Below are 18,815 nucleotides of genomic sequence, written 5' to 3' on the forward strand. Positions count from 1 at the left end.
ATACAATAGCAGGCCTAGTTTGCAATAACTAATTTTTGACACTGTAAGGTCAGTGTTTGGCCTTAAATGAAAGATCTACGGGAGGTCTAATTCAATTCTGTAGTTGTCTTAGCAGGTCATGGTTTGGTACAAAAGTTCACAAACAAGTAACTTTGGGACAGACCAGAAGAACGGAGTCTTATTCAATTTACTTTGTATGATGTGTATTTTCCTTTCCTAAATTGTGTTAAATATAGTACTGTGCAAACAAAAGAATATTTTTTGCAGTTCTCAGTTCAACTATTAGTTACTAGGGGCACAAGAGAAAATATGCACACAGACTGAATTAAATGAGACATGCCAGCAGTTCAGTGAGACCATGCATTTCTTGCTTCTATGCAGTCAAAGACAGAGGCTCTATTCTTTCCCTTTTCAGTAACACAACTTTTTATGTGCAGAAATTTAATTTGTTCTGAGACTGGAGCAGGGCTGCAGTGTAAAAACTGAATCTTGTAATAAAATTCAAGGCGTGTGTTTGGTTTCATTTAGAAATCCTGTTTGGGAGCGTTAGTTTACACTTTTGAGATTCTATTTTTAAACTATTCTTCAAATTTATAAAATTGACACCCAATCCATAACTAACCTCCACCCCTAAACGTTCAAGGACTGCCCATAAATAATAGCGTGTGTAAGGTGGGGGAAAGTTTCCTTTTTGCTAATGTATTTATACCAATGCTGCTTGGAGATTTGCTTCAGCATGTGGCAGACAAACACCACTCAGTCATACTAACCCACTACCCTGGCTTTTACTATGCTATTCAACTTTAAGGGCTTGTATACACACAGAGTTGTTCCTGATTAACTCCGTGTGTGGACAGTTATTCTGAAGCAAGAGTTCTGGAATAAGTGTCTACACTTGGATATGATTAGGAGCAGCTTTTGTGCTTTAAATTCACACCTACCATAGTCCATGTTAACCTTTGAGTGCAGACAAGGTTACTTTCCTAAAATGTGGTAAATAGCCAAACTAGATTTCAGTTGTCACCAGATAATTAAATGGACAAATTGCTCTTAATAATGGCTTGTCTACACTGTGGTTTAGTCTGCACTAGCTGGGATGTAAATTTTAACTGGGCCATGTGGATCCTGCTAGTGCATGCTAAAAGGTTTTGCTTATGTGCATTAATGTAGTCCTGTTTCAAACACGTGGGCCAGTTAGTGTGCAACACATTGGTACTCACTAGAAATTGCATCCCAGCTGGTGCAGAGACAAGCCCTAACATGGATCTGAGCTGTAAACTTCATATAGCCCACACCTACAAATCAAAGTAGAAATCAGTATTTTTAGAAGCTCAGTGAAAGAGACAAAATAATTTTTTAAAGGTTTCTGTTGCAGCCCCTAGGCACAATATATGCTAAATCAATTTTCATTCTAATTTCATATAGGGGCTAATACTAGGTCACCTTGCTATCCAGTCAAGTCATTTATAACCAAACTGTTTTCTGTAATTTCTGGGATACAGCTTTTTAAGCACACCATTGACCTCTTATTCTGAACATCAAAGGAGTAAAGGGAGGCCATGTGGCCTGAGAAGAGTCTGATAAGCTCTCTTAAGGACATGCCACTGCATTCATAGGGTACCTCTATTTGTAGCTGGGAAGGTGCTTCTCAGTTCAGGTAGGCAGACGTACTATCTCTCCAAGTGAGTCCACTAAAAGCAGCGTAGCCAGGTATAGCACAGGCAGCAGCACCAGCTAGTTGCTAGAGTACAAACTTGCCTAGAACACCGGGTACGTACTTGCTCAGCTAGCCTGAGCCACTGCCCATACTGCACCCAGCTACCCTGCTCTCTCAAGCGCACCAGCTCGAGCAGAGCTAGTGCATGTCTGTCTGCCTGAGCTGGGAAGCATGCTGTTAGCTACAGTGTTAGACATACCCATAAATAATCAAGTAGTGTTAGAGGTTGTGGCTTGTAAGATAAGCATGAACTAATGGTAAGCATAGCAAACTGTGGGTCATAACTCCTGCATTCTATTCCTGGGTCTGTGCTGGCTGACTTAGACCTTAAACTCTTAGCCTGTTAGCTCGTTTGTAAAATGGAAGGAGGCAAACAGCACAGCGTTTGAGGTTTTGTTTATAAAGTGCTTTGAGAACCTTGGGTGAAATGTGCTTTGCTGAGCCAATATTCTAGGCTGCACAGGTGTCTATACTTTATTCCACGTGCTTTGTTTTCATATGTCAATTTTATTTAAAGACAGTGCAGCTAATAAACTACTTTAATGTAATTTGAAATCATGTAGAAACCTTCCCTTTTGATATTTCATTAGTGTGAAGTCTTGTCTGTTTCTGAAATTAAACCTTCTCCTTGAGAGCATTATTGCAAGTCCAGTGGTTTTGGCTGCATTTGTTTAAAATGAAAATTCCTGAAGAGGAATGTTACCTAGCCGATGTGCAAAATTGGAAGGGAGCCATGATGACTTCCTGCAGTTGTTGCGGGTGTACAGAGCTGTATTTTAATACAAGGTTAAGGTATGAACTGACTCGCAGAGCCCTCTGGCATAGAAAAAGGGGCTGGGGGGGACAAATGGCAAATATTAATGGCACTCTGCAATGAGTGAGAACTACTTGGAAAATGAAAAATGCCACACTTGCCTCAATATCTGACTTCTTCCATCTTTACTAAAATGCCACCAGACTAAAAGTGGGTGTTAATCTTAACACTGAGGTGCTTGAGGACTGACAATGAAGTTCAGTTTTGCATATAATTTCAGCTGCATGTAATTCATAGGGATGCTTATAGCATAAGTGCAAATGATCCTGTGTGCATCTGCCAAAGCATTAGAGCCTTTTTATGGCTATTGCTACTTCCTCTGTTAAAAGACTTGTGCTGTAGCCAGGGAATGAAATCTAGCATGTGTTTTAAATTCTGTTGGAATTTACACTGTCTCAGATTGCTGCAGTACTAACTGGTAACTATAGGTATGCTTGATTAACTACATTTAAAGGTGTTATCTATGCACCTCTGTGCTTTTCCACACCAGTTTGAAACAATCTTCTTTCCACTTATTGTTGCTAGCATAGTTTCGTTGATCAGTGTGAACAAGGGTTTTAGTATGAGAATCATGCTATAGATACACCCTAAAATCATCTAGAGCATGAATATAACCTCAAATTCCTATTTATGCTTGCCAGAGAAACTATTCTGGACCATAAAGAATCACTGGCTGCAGTCCAGGATTTAACTTCCACTATAAGACTGATGAAGAGTTGACACATAGTATTGTAATTCCAGTTTGAGTTAAGATTGTCACAATAGCATGGAAGTATTGAATTCCATGGGGATTTCTTATAGGAGAGTATTTGAAGGGAGCTATTTTTAGATGATTCAGAGCCTGGATCCTTTATTCCCATCCCCTGCCTGAACTTCTCAACTTCTGCACTCGAACATTAAATGTCCCTCTGCTTCCCTATGTCTGATGCTACAAATGAAATAGCAGATGTGCAAACGCATCGTGTGTTGAAAGGAGTAAATAATACAAGTCAGAATGAATGTGAGTGGACGGATGCACACGAGGCTGGCACACAGCTTTTAGATGCGTGCCTGCAATGTCGCATGCTGTCACCACTCCACCACTACCAACTAAGGGAAAAGGAGCAGCAGCCAAGTGCCCATAAAATAAACTAGCTAGGCTTGACAAGAAATACAACATGAAAGGCATTGTGAGTAGACACCCTAGAAAGCAAGAAGTGTCACCAAATCTTTTTATGAAGATTTAATTTAGAGACATTGAAGCATTTAACTTGATGCCTTGCTCATACCTATTGAATCCAAGTACTTACAACTGTACCAGTCAGTGATGTCGTCCTCTTCCCACCCAGTGCCCATGGTTCTTGCCAGGAAAATCTTTCTTTCCTCAATATTTACTTAGAGGAAAAAAAAGGCACCTCCTAATCTTAGATTGATAGTAGGGCATGCTTTTCTCCTTACTGCATGGCTTTTTTTGTTGGCAAAGAACGGCATGTGTGGTATTTTAATTTATTCCTGGTTTAATTTATATCCATTAGGAAAGATTTGGATGTGGAGAAGTAGAGGTATTAGGGATGCATGCAGGTTCCATTCAGGTTGCTCCATGTACCAACATACATTGAGAGTAAAACAGACCTGAAGGTGAGGAAAGAAATTACAACCCTAAACATCTCAAAATAACTATATACAGTAGAACCTCAGAGTTAACACCAGAGTTATGAACTGACCAGTCAACCACACACCTCATTTGGAACCGGAAGTACGCAATCAGTAGCAGAGACCCAAAAACAAACACAAACCAAAACTGCAAATACAGTACAGTACTGTATTAAGCGTAAACTACTAAAAATATAAAGGGAAAGTTTAAACAAAAAGTGATAAGGTAAGGAAACTGTTTCTGTGCTTGTTTAATTTAAATTAGAATGGTTAAAAGCAGCATTTTTCTTCTGCACAGTAAAGTTTCAAAGCTGTATTAAGTGAATGTTCTGTTGTAAACTTTTGAAGGAACACCCATAATGGTTTGTTCAGAGTTACAAACATTTCAGAATTACAAACATTCTCCATTCCTGAGGTGTTCATAACTCTGAGGTTCTACTGTATTCTACTATTCGTACAAAGGAGATCTGAAAACAGCTAATTAAGAATTAAAGCAAATTTTGAAGAACCACAAATACATTGAGATAAAAAACTTTACTATAATTCTCATAAAATTGCAAGGCATTGAACTCCCTTTCATATGCTGTTGCTTACTGAAAGCACCTTTGCACCACTGAGGCTCTTGTTAACTCTACTAGGGGGGCAGAGATGGCACGCAGAGCTTGGCCTCAGGCAGTACCTCTGTGATCAGAGGTACCATTGATAGCTGGGATCATGGCTGTACTGTGCTCACTTGTTCCTTTTTAAAATTGTTTTTATCACATTTGCATCTCACCATAGGAAACCAGCAGACCTTCAGAACTTGGCTCCAGGGACTCATCCACCCTTTATTACCTACAATGGTGAAGTGAAAACAGATGTGAACAAGATTGAAGAGTTCCTTGAAGACGTCTTGTGTCCACCCAAGTAAGTGTTGTGGGGAAAATGTTTTTGGCGACAGTAGCATGGTGTCTGACCTCAGGGTTGTTGGTGTTGCTTTGTTTAAATTCCTGTTTATGGAGAAGCTACCTGCAATAAATAGTGCAAGTACTAGTGCTAACCAAGTTTAAGGTGCTTCCCATATCAACAAATGAAAATCTGAATCTTTGTAATATAGATTGAGGCCTTAAATATTTTAGCCAAAACCCATATTTTTTATAAATACCCATTTGTTTAGGAAGAAATCAAAGTGGAAATAGACTGGAGATTATCTGTAATCAGTGGTTACCGTTTTATACATGCATATTGGAGCCTGAATATTTTTCATTTTTGGTGGTTGAGGTTGGGGCTGTGTGCTAGAAAGGAGGCAGGGTACGAAGGCCATGCTATTAAGATTGTACTTGTGTGACTGAAAATGGGGCCCCACTTCACAGAACTATGTATCAATGCATTAACATTAAATCTTTAGGAAAACCTTTGCAAGATTTGTATTTGCAGGCATTCTTCTAGAAGTGAATGACATGGCATTTAGCCTTTTGGTTAAAATGAAAAGTTCTTCTTCGAGTGATTGCTCATATCCATTCCAGTTAGGTGTGCGCGCTGCGCGTGCACGTTCGTCGGAAACTTTTTACCCTAGCAACTCCAGTGGGCCGGCAGGTCGCCCCCTAGAGTGGTGCCGCCATGGCGCCTGATAGATACCCCTGCCGGCCCACCCGCTCCTCAGTTCCTTCTTACCGCCGTGTCGGTCGTTGGAACTGTGGAGCGCGGCATAGCTGTCCTCCACGTCCCTAGCTCTCCTTGTACTATTTATAGTTAGTAGTTAAGTGTAGTTAGTTAAGTAGTAATATAGTAAATAGTGTAAATAATTCTTGTAAATATTTGTTAGCCGGTTTGGGCCGTAGCCCTTCCCGGCACCGGGCCCATGCCTGGTTCGCCGGGCTTCAAGCAATGTGCGGCCTGTAAGAAGCCGATGCCGACCAGCGACCCCCATGACGCGTGCCTAAAGTGCCTGGGGGAATCGCACATATCGGACAAGTGCCGCATTTATAAGGCTTTTAAGCCTAGAACAAAGAAGGAGAGAGACCAGAGACTTAGGACTCTCCTCATGGAAGTGGCACTCGACCCGGCAGCTTCGCAGACCGCCACCTCGACGCCAGCACCGGGAAGACTCCCCGGCACCGACCTTCCCTGGCACCGGGTCCAGAAGCAAGGCCCTCGAAGTCTGCAACTCCATCCAGGCAGACTCGAGTGGAGCGCCCGGCACCTGCATCTGCCGCGGCGCTACCGACAGGGATCCCATCGACTCCGGGCCCGGAGGGTCTGTCGAGTCCGGTCCTGCCGAGCTCCCCCATAAGATCTGGGGTTGAGCTATTGGTCCCATCGACGCCGGAGACCTTCGCCTCGGCACGGGACCTAATTGCCCTGACTGAGCCAACTCAGCCCCCACCCCCGGTACCTCCGGTGCGGGTGGTGTCCAGAGGCAAACCAATGATGAGAGTGCCGTCTCTGGACTCACGCTCGCTGTCGAGGTCCCGGCACCGTGGTCGCTCCAGATCCCGCCACCGCTCGCAGTCTCGGCACCGCTCCCCTCGGCAGTACCGGTCGCACTCGCGGCACCGATCGGCCTCCAGACAGTCCCGGTCTGGTTCCAGCCACCGATACTGGCACCGGGACTCTAGGAGCCGTTCCTGCTGTCGATCTCCCCGGTCGACCTCCCGGCACTGAGCTGGTGGCAGGTCCCGGTCCCGGTTGACCTCCCGGCACCGCGTTGGTGGCAGGTCCCGGTCCCGATCCCGGCACCGAGTCAGCGGCTGGTACCGGTCCCGATCCCGGCATCGAGTCCAAGACAGACCCCGGTCCCGATCCCGGCACCGGTATGACTCCCGGCACTGGTCCCCGGCACCGAGAACATCTTCGGCGCCAGGACGCGGAGATTCTTACCAGCCGCGGTCGGCCCCTCCATGGCCTTCCAGACAGCCATCGATGTCGTCGCAGGCGGACAGTGTATATGCACTGGGCACAGACAGGCAGGCGGCCCTTTTCCAAGACCCTCCGCAACAGGACCAGGGACCACAGCAGTGGGGGTTCTGGACACCCTGGGCGTATCACCAAGCCCAGGGCCCCCAACAGATTCCTCCTAGGCCTGCGACGACAGAGCACAGGGCGCCGGAGGCGTCGTTGTCTCCCCACCCCCCCCCAGACGGGGAGGACGGGTCAAAACAACAAGACCCTGAGCTCCCTCTGGAGTCAGAGGCGAGGGCTCAGGCAGACCCCCCGCTGGACACTCTCTTGTCAGGGGTCTCCTCATCGTCTTCTCCCGATGAGGCGGTGGCAGGCACCTCTTCCAATAGCCCTCCCCCGCTAGATCTCAGGGCACATCAGGACCCCCTCAGGCGCGTAGCGCAGAACTTGAGCCTGCAAGCTGAGGAGGTCTCCGAGATAGAGGATCCCGTCGTCAGCATCCTCTCCTCTGATGCTCCCACTAGTGTCGCCCTGCCCTTTATTCGGACGATCCAGGCCAACGCCAATACGATCTGGCAATCGCCGACCTCCATCCCCCCTACTGCACGAGGCGTCGAAAGGAAGTACATGGCCCCCTCCAAGGGCAACGAGTACCTCCATGTTCACCCGACACCGTGCTCCCTCGTGGTGCAGTCGGTGAACGAGAGGGAGCGTCATGGACAAGAAGCCCCAGCTCCCAAATCCAAGGAGGCCAGGCGTATGGACCTCCTCGGCCGCAAGGTCTATTCGGCGGGGGCCCTTCAGCTCAGGGTTTCCAACCAGCAAGCCCTTCTTAGCTGCTATGCCTTTAACTCTTGGGTGGCAGCGGATAAGTTTTTAAAGAGCTGTTGCCACAGGAGGCGTGTCAAGAATTTGCGGCAATTCTTGACGAGGGCAAGAAGGTCGCAAGAACCTCGTTGCAGGCCTCCTTGGACGCTGCGGACTCGGCTGCCCGTATCCTCGCCTCGGGGGTGACGATGCGCTGCATCTCCTGGCTTCAGGTTTCTGGCCTTTCACCGGAGCTCCAATACACCATCCAGGACCTCCCGTTCGAAGGCCAGGGCCTGTTCTCGGAGAAAACAGACCCCAGACTAAAAAGTCTGAAGGATAATCGGGTCCTTATGCGCTCCCTTGGGATGCACACGCCCGGGACGCAACGCAGACCCTTCCGGCCGCAACAACAGCAGCAGCGCCGGCCGTACCCCTAGTTCCACCAGCGGCAGGACCTCAATAGGCGCCGCGGCAGAAATGGCAGGCGCGGGCAGTCGGGGAATCAGGGGGGGCAGAACCAAAGCTCCTCTAAAGCCCCACCTGGACCCAAACCTTCGTTTTGAAGGTGCGCCCGAGGGCGTAGTACCAGTGTCCCCCATGGATCCTTCCCCCCCGTTTTCCAACCGCCTTTCGTTTTTCCTCCAGGCTTGGACCCAAATAACATCCGACCGCTGGGTCTTACGCACGGTGCAGACAGGATACCGTCTGCAGATTCTATCTTAACCTCCCTCCCGCCCCCCACCCTCGTCCCTCTTCAGGGACCCCTCTCACGAGCAATTCCTCTGCCAGGAAGTGCAGACGCTCCTCGACAAAGGAGCTATAGAGGCGGTTCCGGAGAACGAGAAGGGCAAGGGGTTTAATTCCCGCTACTTTCTGATCCCCAAGGCCAAGGGAGGCCTCAGACCCATCCTCGACCTGCGAGAGCTCAACAAATATCTAGTGAAGTTGAAGTTCCGCATGGTATCTCTGGGGACCATTATCCCATCCCTGGATCCTGGAGACTGGTATGCCGCCCTCGACATACAGGACGCTTATTTTCATATTGCCATATGGCCACACCACAGACGTTTCCTTCGGTTCGTGGTCGACCGCCATCACTACCAATTCGCGGTCCTCCCGTTTGGCCTCTCTACGGCCCCGAGGGTATTCACCAAATGCATGGCTGTCGTTGTGGCACATCTTCGGCGCAGTCGCATTCACGTGTTCCCTTACCTCGACGATTGGCTAATTCGGGGCACGTCAGAGCTGCAGGTCCGCAGCCACGTCCGCTGGATCACTGGCCTGTTTGCTACCTTGGACCTCATGATCTACGTGGACAAGTCCACTCTGCTCCCCTCACAGAGGGTGGAGTTCATTGGGGCTGTCCTGGACTCCACCTTGGCCAGGGCCCTTCTACCGTTGCCCAGGTTCCAGTCGCTGTCGACCATCGTTCAGCGCTTGCTGGCAGCCCCCCTGACCTCGATAAGGACATGCCTAACTCTGTTAGGCCACATGGCGACCTGCACGTTTCTGACAGGGTATGCACGGCTCCGCATGAGGCCCCTCCAATCTTGGCTCATCGCACAATACCGGCCGGCCAGAAAGTCACTAGACACGCTTGTCACAATCCCCCAGGGGGTGTTGGATTCCCTCGGTTGGTGGCTAGACCAGTCCGTCGTGTGTGTGGGTCTCCCATTCCACCCACCCCAGCCCTCGGTGTCCCTAACGACGGACGCCTCAGATCGCGGCTGAGGGGCCCACCTGGGAACCATGAGAACACAGGCCCTGTGGTCCCCGCAGGAGGTGGAGCTACACATCAACATGCGGGAGCTGAGAGCGGTCCGCCTTGCTTGTCAAACGTTCTGTCACCAGCTTCGAGGTTGTTGTGTCGCGGTATTTACCGACAACACGACGACCATGTACTATATCAACAAGCAGGGCGGCACCACATCCTCTCCCCTATGTCACGAGGCGATGCGACTCTGGGACTTTTGTATAGCCCACTCCATTCACCTCACGGCTTCCTTCCTCCCCGGAGTACGGAACACGCTAGCGGACCGCCTGAGCAGATCCTTCCTCGCGCACGAGTGGTCCCTCCGCCCGGACGTCACCCTCTCGATCTTCCAGAGGTGGGGTTGTCCCCGCGTGGACCTCTTCACGTCCAGGGGGAACAGGAAATGGCAGGCGTTCTGCTCCTTTCAGGGCCGGGAACCCGGGTCTATAGCGGACGCCTTCCTTATTCCGTGGACGACCCACTTGTTCTACGCGTTCCCCCCCGTTCCCGCTGGTCCACAAGGTCCTTCTGAAGGTGCGCAGGGACAGGGCCCGCGTGATCATGGTAGCCCCAGCGTGGCCCAGGCAACATTGGTACCCCATGTTGCTGGACCTGGCCATAGCCAACCCAGTTCCCCTGCCCCTTCACCCAGGACCACGGTACTCTGTCACCCAGACCTCCAGTCGCTGCACCTAGCAGCGTGGCTCCTGCGTGGCTGACCAGATCCGAGATACGCTGCTCCACCCCGGTACGTGAGGTACTCTTGGGCAGCAGGAAGCCTTCCACCAGAGCGACGTACTCGGCCAAGTGGAAGAGTTTCTCCTGTTGGTGCACGGAGAGGGGTTTCCTCCCGATGGAAGTTTCGGTAGCCAATATTTTGGACTATATTTGGTCCCTCAAGCAACAGGGCCTGACGATATCGTCCCTTCGGGTCCACCTGGCGGCTATCTCCACCTTTCACTTGGGTGGGGATGGCCGCTCCGTTTTCTCTCACCCGACGGTGACTAGATTCCTTAAGGGGCTGGAACGTCTATACCCTAACGTCCGACCCCCTGCCCCTACCTGGGATCATAACCTGGTTTTGACTCGGCTCATGGGGCCCCCCTTTGAGCCGTTATCGACTTGCTCCCTGCTCTATCTTTCTTGGAAGACTGCCTTTTTAGTAGCTATTACCTCAGCTAGACGGGTGTCGGAACTCCGGGCTCTCACGGTAGATCCCCCGTATACGGTCTTCCATAAAGATAAGGTGCAGCTGAGACCGCACCCTGCCTTTCTCCCCAAGGTGGTCTCAGCCTTTCACATCAACCAGGAGATCTTCCTCCCAGTTTTTTTCCCGAAGCCTCATTCTTCACGCAGGGAGCAACAACTCCACTCGCTTGATGTCCGTCGGGCTCTCGCGTTTTATGTGGAGAGGACCAAACCGTTCCGCAAATCCCCCCAGCTTTTTGTGGCAGTAGCGGACCGCATTAAGGGGCTTCCCATTTCCTCGCAGAGGTTATCCTTGTGGGTAATGTCCTGTATCAGGACCTGCTATGACTTGGCTCACGTTCCTACGGGCCGTGTGACTGCGCACTCTACCAGGGCGCAGGCGTCGTCGCTGGCTTTCCTCGCCCGTGTGCCCATCCAGGAAATCTGTCGGGCAGCGACCTGGTCAGCGGTCCACACCTTTGCTTCCCACTACGCCCTGGTCCAGCTGTCCAGAGAGGACGCAGCCTTCAGATCTGCAGTGCTCCATGCCGCTACTTCTCACTCCGACCCCACTGCCTAGGTATGGCTTGGGATTCACCTAACTGGAATGGATGTGAGCAAGCACTCGAAGAAGAAAAGACGGTTACTCACCTTTGTAACTGTTGTTCTTCGAGATGTGTTGCTCATATCCATTCCACACCCGCCCTCCTTCCCCACTGTCGGAGTAGCCGGCAAGAAGGAACTGAGGAGCGAGTGGGCCCGCAGGGGTATATATCAGGCGCCATGGCGGCACCACTCTAGGGGGCGACCTGCCGGCCCACTGGAGTTGCTAGGGTAAAAAGTTTCCGAAGAACGTGCACGCACGGCGCGCACACCTAACTGGAATGGATATGAGCAACACATCTCGAAGAACAACAGTTACAAAGGTGAGTAACCGTCTTTTCATTTCAAGTAAAGATGGTAAATGTCAGTGATTTGCATGTTTTCCATTAGAAAATTTTTCCTCATTCCTTCCTAGTTTATTGAATAAGAAAAAGGATAATCTTGTATAGTCATTGCAGAATCAATCATATCTATGTGCATGTTGGCAGTAGCTGATTTTTGCAAGACTTTCTGTGGCTTGGGCCTGTCTTGCCGCTCACAATGATATGCTCCCCACTTCTAAATGTGCATGTGAGGCTAAGGTTGAGCCTTAAGCCTGTCAAAATTGTGATGGACAGATGTGAATACATGTTTTATTCATTAGGTTTTATAGTGCAAGAGCAGGAAACTTTATCAAGTACCCTTTAAACTCCAACTGGCAGGCTATGGTGCTGATCAGACATGGGTAGTCTCTTACTAGCTGAGCGCACACTCTTTCTCTCTCCTCTGAGCCTTCAGGAAGAGGAAGGATTTCTGGAACGTCACATTTTTTCTTCTCTTGTTAGGAATCTTGAGGTCAATGACCACTTATCTTCTGGGACAGATGGTTTTTAAGTTACATATTTTTAAAAATGTCTCCTTTCCCTTGGGCTGGCAGGACTAGCGGAGCAAAGCAGACTGTGTATGGCTGCCTATTGTTCTACTGTGTATAGAACCCAATTTTCCATTCACAGAGCACTGGATTGCAGTGATAAGGGGGGCAGCTTTTCACTGTAATCCCCCTCTATTACGTTAAAAGCACCATGTGCTTGATTTTATATGCTTGCTCCAGAAAGCAGAAATATGTAATTATAGTCTCTACCCCAGGGTCGTGTAAGAGAATCTGAAGCAGGACTTGTCCAGTTCTCTACAAGTAAAAAATTCTTTTGGACAGATAATGTACTTGACTGTCCATAAGGCAAGTCGTCTCTCTTTTTCTAAACATACACTTTGCTTTTAAGAATGTTTTGAATTGAATTAAAATGATTGCAGATGTTAATTTCTTTTGGGGATGACAGGCACGATGTAGATGTAAGAGTAAATGAACTGAGGTGTTTCTGTCTCACATAGGAAAGGGTCAGAAAGTTAAGGTTACAAAAAGTCTGTTTCTTTAAGCTGAGAACTATTAACATCAAACATTCCAGTCAACCTTAAGCTGTTCTTGGAATAGAAAAGAGCCATTGTGTCTATTCAGTCATCTGAAAAAAGGAAGGTCAAAAGGGATTGATCAATTACCAGTGAGATTGTTTTACTGTACACTAAAAAAGCGGGCTCTTGTTGATCAGAAAGCAACTTTATTTTTTAATCTAATTTTTTTTTCTGGTTGGATTTTATGTTGTAAACCACTCTTGAGTCTTAAATACTGCAAGTGCTCTCCTTATCTACTGTGTGAACCCTATGTATAATCTGCAGAGTTTTGCACCCATTTTAGAGGAGTCATGGGAGAGTTAGTGGTCTCCAGTTAAAGGTGGGCTTGAGTAAAACCCAGGATCTCAACCATCAACTCTGAGGGTGTTCAAAGTCTAGGTTAAAGTTCTGTGAATGGCCTCTCTGTGTATAATTGGTTAAATCAGAAACTGAGATCCGAACTTTGAGGTAGTTGACATCAGAGTTGGGTTGAGCTCATCCTTAGGGTATGTCTACATTGCAGTGAGAGATGTGACTGCAGCACATGTAGACACTGAGATAGCTTTGAACTAGGTAGCTCAAACAACAATAGCGACAACGCCTCTGCAACCCCAGAGCCGTGGGTATGTACTGAAGTGGCTTACTTGTGCTGCTGTCCATGCTGCCGTGACTTCATCACTATTGTTTTTTGAACTAGTTAGATCAAAACTAGTTTGTATATGTCTGCATTTGCTGCATTCACACCTCTTATTGCAGTGTAGACATACCCTTGGTCTTTGTCTACACTAGCACTTTCCTCAGCAAAACTTTTGTTGGTCAGGGGTGTGAAAAAAACAGCCCACCCACCCGTCCTGTTTCACTGACAAAAGCGGCATAGAGAGGCTACACTACGGACCTTTCAGCGCCACAGCTGCAGTGGTACATCTGTACTGCTGCAAGGTCCATAGTGTAGACATAGCCTCAGGGTATGTTTACACTACCCGCCAGATAGTGATCAATCTATCGGGGATTGATTTCTTGCATCTAGTGTAGAAGCGATAAATCAATCCCCAGTCGGTCTGCCATCAACTCCTGTGTACTCCACCACAGCGAGAGGCGGAAGTCGACCCCGCGCCATGAGGACGCAAGGTAAGTTGACTTAAGATATATCAACTTCAGCTATGCTATTCTCATAGCTGACATTGCGTATCTTAGGTCGATCCCCCTCTTTCCTCCTGCCCCCCAGGGTAGACCAGGCCCAAGTCTCAATGGATAGTCCACAAAAGGGAGGGATCTGGGAATGAAAAATTGCTATTAAAATCCCTTATTTTGATATTAAGTGACTCGTAGGGGAATCCTCTGGGGGAAAGCAAACGAGTGGGTGGTGGTATTCTGGGGGTGCATTGTGGACAACAGTACTGATTTTTGGCCCTGTATACATAGCACTGTTGGAAGGGTTCCAAAACTCACTTCAAACATAGTTCATTTAAACTAGTTGACTAACACTGGACAGTGACAAATTCTCTTCAAAACACTTCCCATATACATCAGTATTACTGTTCACTTTGCCAAGAGATATTTGATTAAAAAAAAATGCCTAATTGCTTAACATGGTTTCCATAAACCATTTTCAAATTAGTTTTGACTCTCCTGATCAAATTACATTACAACAGAGCTTAGTAAGGATTTTTTTAATACAAGACTAGTCATTTGCTGTCTTGTGGCTATTGGTTTGGGAGATGAAAGTTGAAAAGAAACTACATATATGGCAATCTTAACCAACTGAATCTCAGTTGAGTAACCAGTATCATTTGGGAAGAGAAACATGGAAAACAAACATTTTTAGTGTTATAAATGTAACTTGTATCTAGTCTCACTATAGGCGGCAGGCAGGTAATACATAATATGACCAGATTTGGTTCATATTTTAGGGAAAAAAAAAAGGGCACTAATACCTAAAATCTCTAAAATAATATATGTAATTATAATATATAATTATAATTATATTTTATATAATTAAATATAACGTCAGCAGAAATCTAGAAAGTTAATCAAAATGTACATATTTCAAGTAACACATTGACTGACTATTCCAATTTTCATGTTTAGGAAAAGTATCAGTGCAGTCTTGACTTAAATAAGTACAAGTTTGCCTGTCATTAACTAGACAAGAATGAGCACTATTCTTTGTTCAATGTAACTGACATAGCAATATTCAGGACCAGCCTGAGGGGTGGGCAATCAGGTTGGCTGCCCATTGTTCCACCACTCAACCACTTTTCCCCCAACTCAGGGCACTCTAAACATCCTGGGGCGGGCCCTGACAATATTGTTTGTATCGATCAAGAGATTCCAGTTACATAGTGACAGGGAACCTTTTAAAAATATCACTGCTTCACAGAAAAGAGCAATAGGACAGATCTCAGTGTTCAAAAGAGCAGTGTATTTCCCTTTGCACAGGGTTGTGCATTAACATTTTTGTTTGTAAAGCTTAGCTGGGCATTTTATAGTCTCCTGATCTTTACAAATATGTAAAGAACATAAAATGTTAAAGGACTGCTGGTGAACAGGCAACTAAAACACACAGCCAGCTCAGAAATCCAAGCTTTGTGACCCTCAGTGTAACTGGATACCCATTTTACATGCTGTATATAGGTTTTTTTCATATTCTCCAGTGGAATTGGCAGGTCCTCTGGTAATCCTTATCGCAGAAATAAGCGCTGAAGTTCTTCAGAATTCCAGGTCCTGACTCATGTTATAGATAATGTCACATTGAGATATGGGGCACTTGGGTTAAACATAATTTATTTATTTTTTTAAATTCCTTGCATGTTGTTGATACCAATTTAAGTTAATAAAATTGAGTTTCCCTTTCACTGTTTATGCTGTTCAGTATTTGCAGATCATTGAGGTTTACAGTGAAAGTAGAACAGCCAGTTTCACATTTGGCAGTAAGTTTCATTTCTAGATTCTGATTGAACTGCTTCAGTGCAACATTGCAAATGTTTAAATCAACACAGTTTTTATTGATTTTTAAAAAAAAAACACTAAACATTTCCATTTGGATCTTGTAAACTTAAATGTTGGGCCTGAAAATGACTACATTGTGTGTGTTTGTTTTAATAAGATGCACATAATATAGAACAATGGTTTTCAACCTTTTTTCATTTGTGGACCCCAATGAAATTTTGAATGGAGGTAATGATTTCTTTGGAAATCTTAGACATAGTCTGCATACCCCACGGGTCCACTGATCACCAGTCAAAATCCACTGATATAATGTGTTAATAACCTAAGTAGAGTGTACACATTTCTTTGCTTGCTTAATGCTAATAAATACATGACTGACTGGTCATATTGTTTCTGCTGAATATTGCAGTATAACTGCTATTGGAATATTTGCCCACAAACTATTGCATCTTTCTGCTTAGGTACTTAAAGCTTTCACCAAAGCACCCAGAATCAAACACCGCTGGAATGGACATCTTTGCCAAATTTTCTGCATTTATCAAGAATTCCAGACCAGAGGCCAATGAAGGTAGGAGACCTCAGTCCTGTAATCTCTTATGCCTGGTATTTCATTGGGCTGTGGGTATGGCAAGAACAGCCGTCTTTTTCTTCTTTCTGGCTTTCTTTCATTTTCTCTTTGGTTCTTTTTTCTTTCTTTTTTTTCTTTCTCTTTCGTTCTTTACTAATTGTTTTGTACTATTTCCCCCTCTCTGTTTACATCTTTATTCGTCCTTTCTACAAGGTAGAACAGGGTATGGTAGAGGTTTTGTGTAAAGGCAGCACTGTTGATGTCCACAAATCACTTCCCTGAACTAGACATCCCTTTAATCTGATTTTGCTTTCTTAAAGTCCAAGGCTAGCCAGATCACCTCTTTGATGGGTGTCTTTAAACTACATAAAGACACTATTTTAGGGCAAACTAAGGTATTGACGACAGTTCTGAGGGCTACACATGTAAGGTGGGACAGCACTACTTTCACTCTGTCCTCATCCCACAACACTTAACCTCACTTCCTTTTTCCTCCTGGGGGCAGCCAATGTCAGTTACTTATTCTGGACTAATTTGATGGTCCTATTAATTGAGGGGTTTATGACTTGCAATTAATTTGTTACTATTGGTACCATTAGTGGACCTGCCCCTTAATTACTGGTGCATTTTAGGGGTGTAAAACACACAAGCTATATTAGTTTGTAATGGCTGACTGTAAATCTTAAATCCTATTAATCAAAATCTCCATGATTGAGTAGGTGGCTTTTAGTCTTTTGAGTTAATGATCTCAGAACCAGTGACTCTGAATCTACCTTGAGAGAACCAGACCAGTTAGGCTGTCTAGTCAAACTCACTGTCTAGTGTTGTAAATACCCATTTTGGGAATTTAACCATGACATGCAGTTTTTTTGAAATGTGCAGTGATGCTCAACTTGCCCCCATGCAGCCTCCCTGTGACATGCTGTAAACTGACTCCATAGATAGTGCATTTCAACATCTGACTTTTTAGTCAGATATACACTAAACTTATGGGCATCTTGGTCAGCTGGCCATGCTTTTAAACTGACAATGTTCCTTTATAGTTAATCACATTTACTTTGAAATATTCTGTGTATTTAGAGACTTATTCTACCCTGGAAGCTTACTTTGGGTTCCCCAGTGGCAACTACTGGCCTAATACTCAGAGATGCTAAATATCTACAATTTCTGTTGATTTCATTTGAGGCTGTTGGTGCTCAGCACTTCTGAAACTCCAACCCAAGATCAGTAGAGGCAGACTTTGGCTCTTAAACTGTGCACAAAAATTCATTAGAAATGGACCTGGACAGCATTAGTAATTTATTGAAAAGCAGAGATGTGAAGTGCATTGATTGCCTGTCCATGATAAAGTTAAGGACTTATGTGTAAAAGCTGAGTTTTAATTAACCTTTAACTCTGAGAATGCGTGTACTTTCCCATAAACTAGTGATGAAAGTGTTCAATGCCTTCCTGCAGTCACCTGAAAGCCTCGTTCCCTCCCATCTTCAGAATCCACCTTCACTCCCTTCCCCCACTGCTGTAAGTTTCCAGTTTGAGTGCTGTGCCACTGGAAACTGGGTAGCATTTTAAGAATTAAAATGATCATAGGCTCATTAATGTTCCCTGCAACTTTTCTCAATCATGAAATTAAAGTATCAGTTTAATATTAAGCATCTGTAAATTCACATTTCTTTTCCTTTCTATCTTGTATCTTGCTGCTGCTTGTTTCAACCTTTGGTTTCTTTGAGCAGCTCTTCCCTAGAGCTAACGCTGGTCTAGATCCTTTGTCTAGCAAATACAAGCTGCTGTCATCCCAATTGGTTTCCTGCTGTTCAAAGGTCAGTTGCATCCTTTACATCATCCAGGTAGCCTCTGCTAGCTGGAGGCTTGTAAATCGAACTTGCGTACTCTGCCACTGTGGCAGAGTTTTCATGGGTTATAGTTTTAGGTGAAGACTGCAGAAATATCAGAAGCCACAAAGGGTAAATAAAATGCAAATACCAGTTACAAAAGAGCAAGAAATTAGGCTGGATAAGTAAACAATCTTGTTCACACACTTGCTACCAATCTACATGCCAGTGCATTAATGAGCAGATGTCTGATAGCCCCTTACAATTATTGATACTCTAGTGCACTTACTGTGCTGTATCTGGACTATTAGTGTGGTCTGTAATCAATTGCATACACTTGTTTTTTAAATATTTTTTTACCCTTATAAAATAGACATTAATTTTTAAGGTATGTTTTCAAACTTGCTGGATAATGGCATAATACTAGCTCATGACTTCTGTTACTACACACATGCTGGCTTCTGTTTATTGGGGTTGACATCCAAAGAGGAGTTGTTTTTAAAAAAAAAAAAAAAAAAAAAAAAAAAAAAGACACCAAATCCTGGTTAAAATGAAGCTGCTAAGGAACTCTCTTATAACAAGGATGGTTACTCATTCCAGAAGACTCTGACCAGATTTGAAAGTGTGTATTAGAGAGTAATTTATTT

General features: G+C 45.6%; 1 protein-coding gene across 1 annotated transcript in view; it reads left to right on the forward strand.

Annotated features, from left to right (window-relative positions):
- The window catches only part of CLIC4 (chloride intracellular channel 4), a 61,319-nt gene that overhangs the window by 31,903 nt on the left and 10,601 nt on the right, over positions 1–18,815 (forward strand). Inside the window, exons 3-4 of the mRNA XM_050932259.1 lie at positions 4,944–5,069; positions 16,233–16,339. Coding sequence (XP_050788216.1) covers positions 4,944–5,069; positions 16,233–16,339 — 233 coding nt within the window. The remainder of the gene's footprint in view (positions 1–4,943; positions 5,070–16,232; positions 16,340–18,815) is intronic.

Source organism: Gopherus flavomarginatus, chromosome 22, assembly GCF_025201925.1.
Source record: "Gopherus flavomarginatus isolate rGopFla2 chromosome 22, rGopFla2.mat.asm, whole genome shotgun sequence".
NCBI lineage: Eukaryota > Metazoa > Chordata > Testudines > Testudinidae > Gopherus > Gopherus flavomarginatus.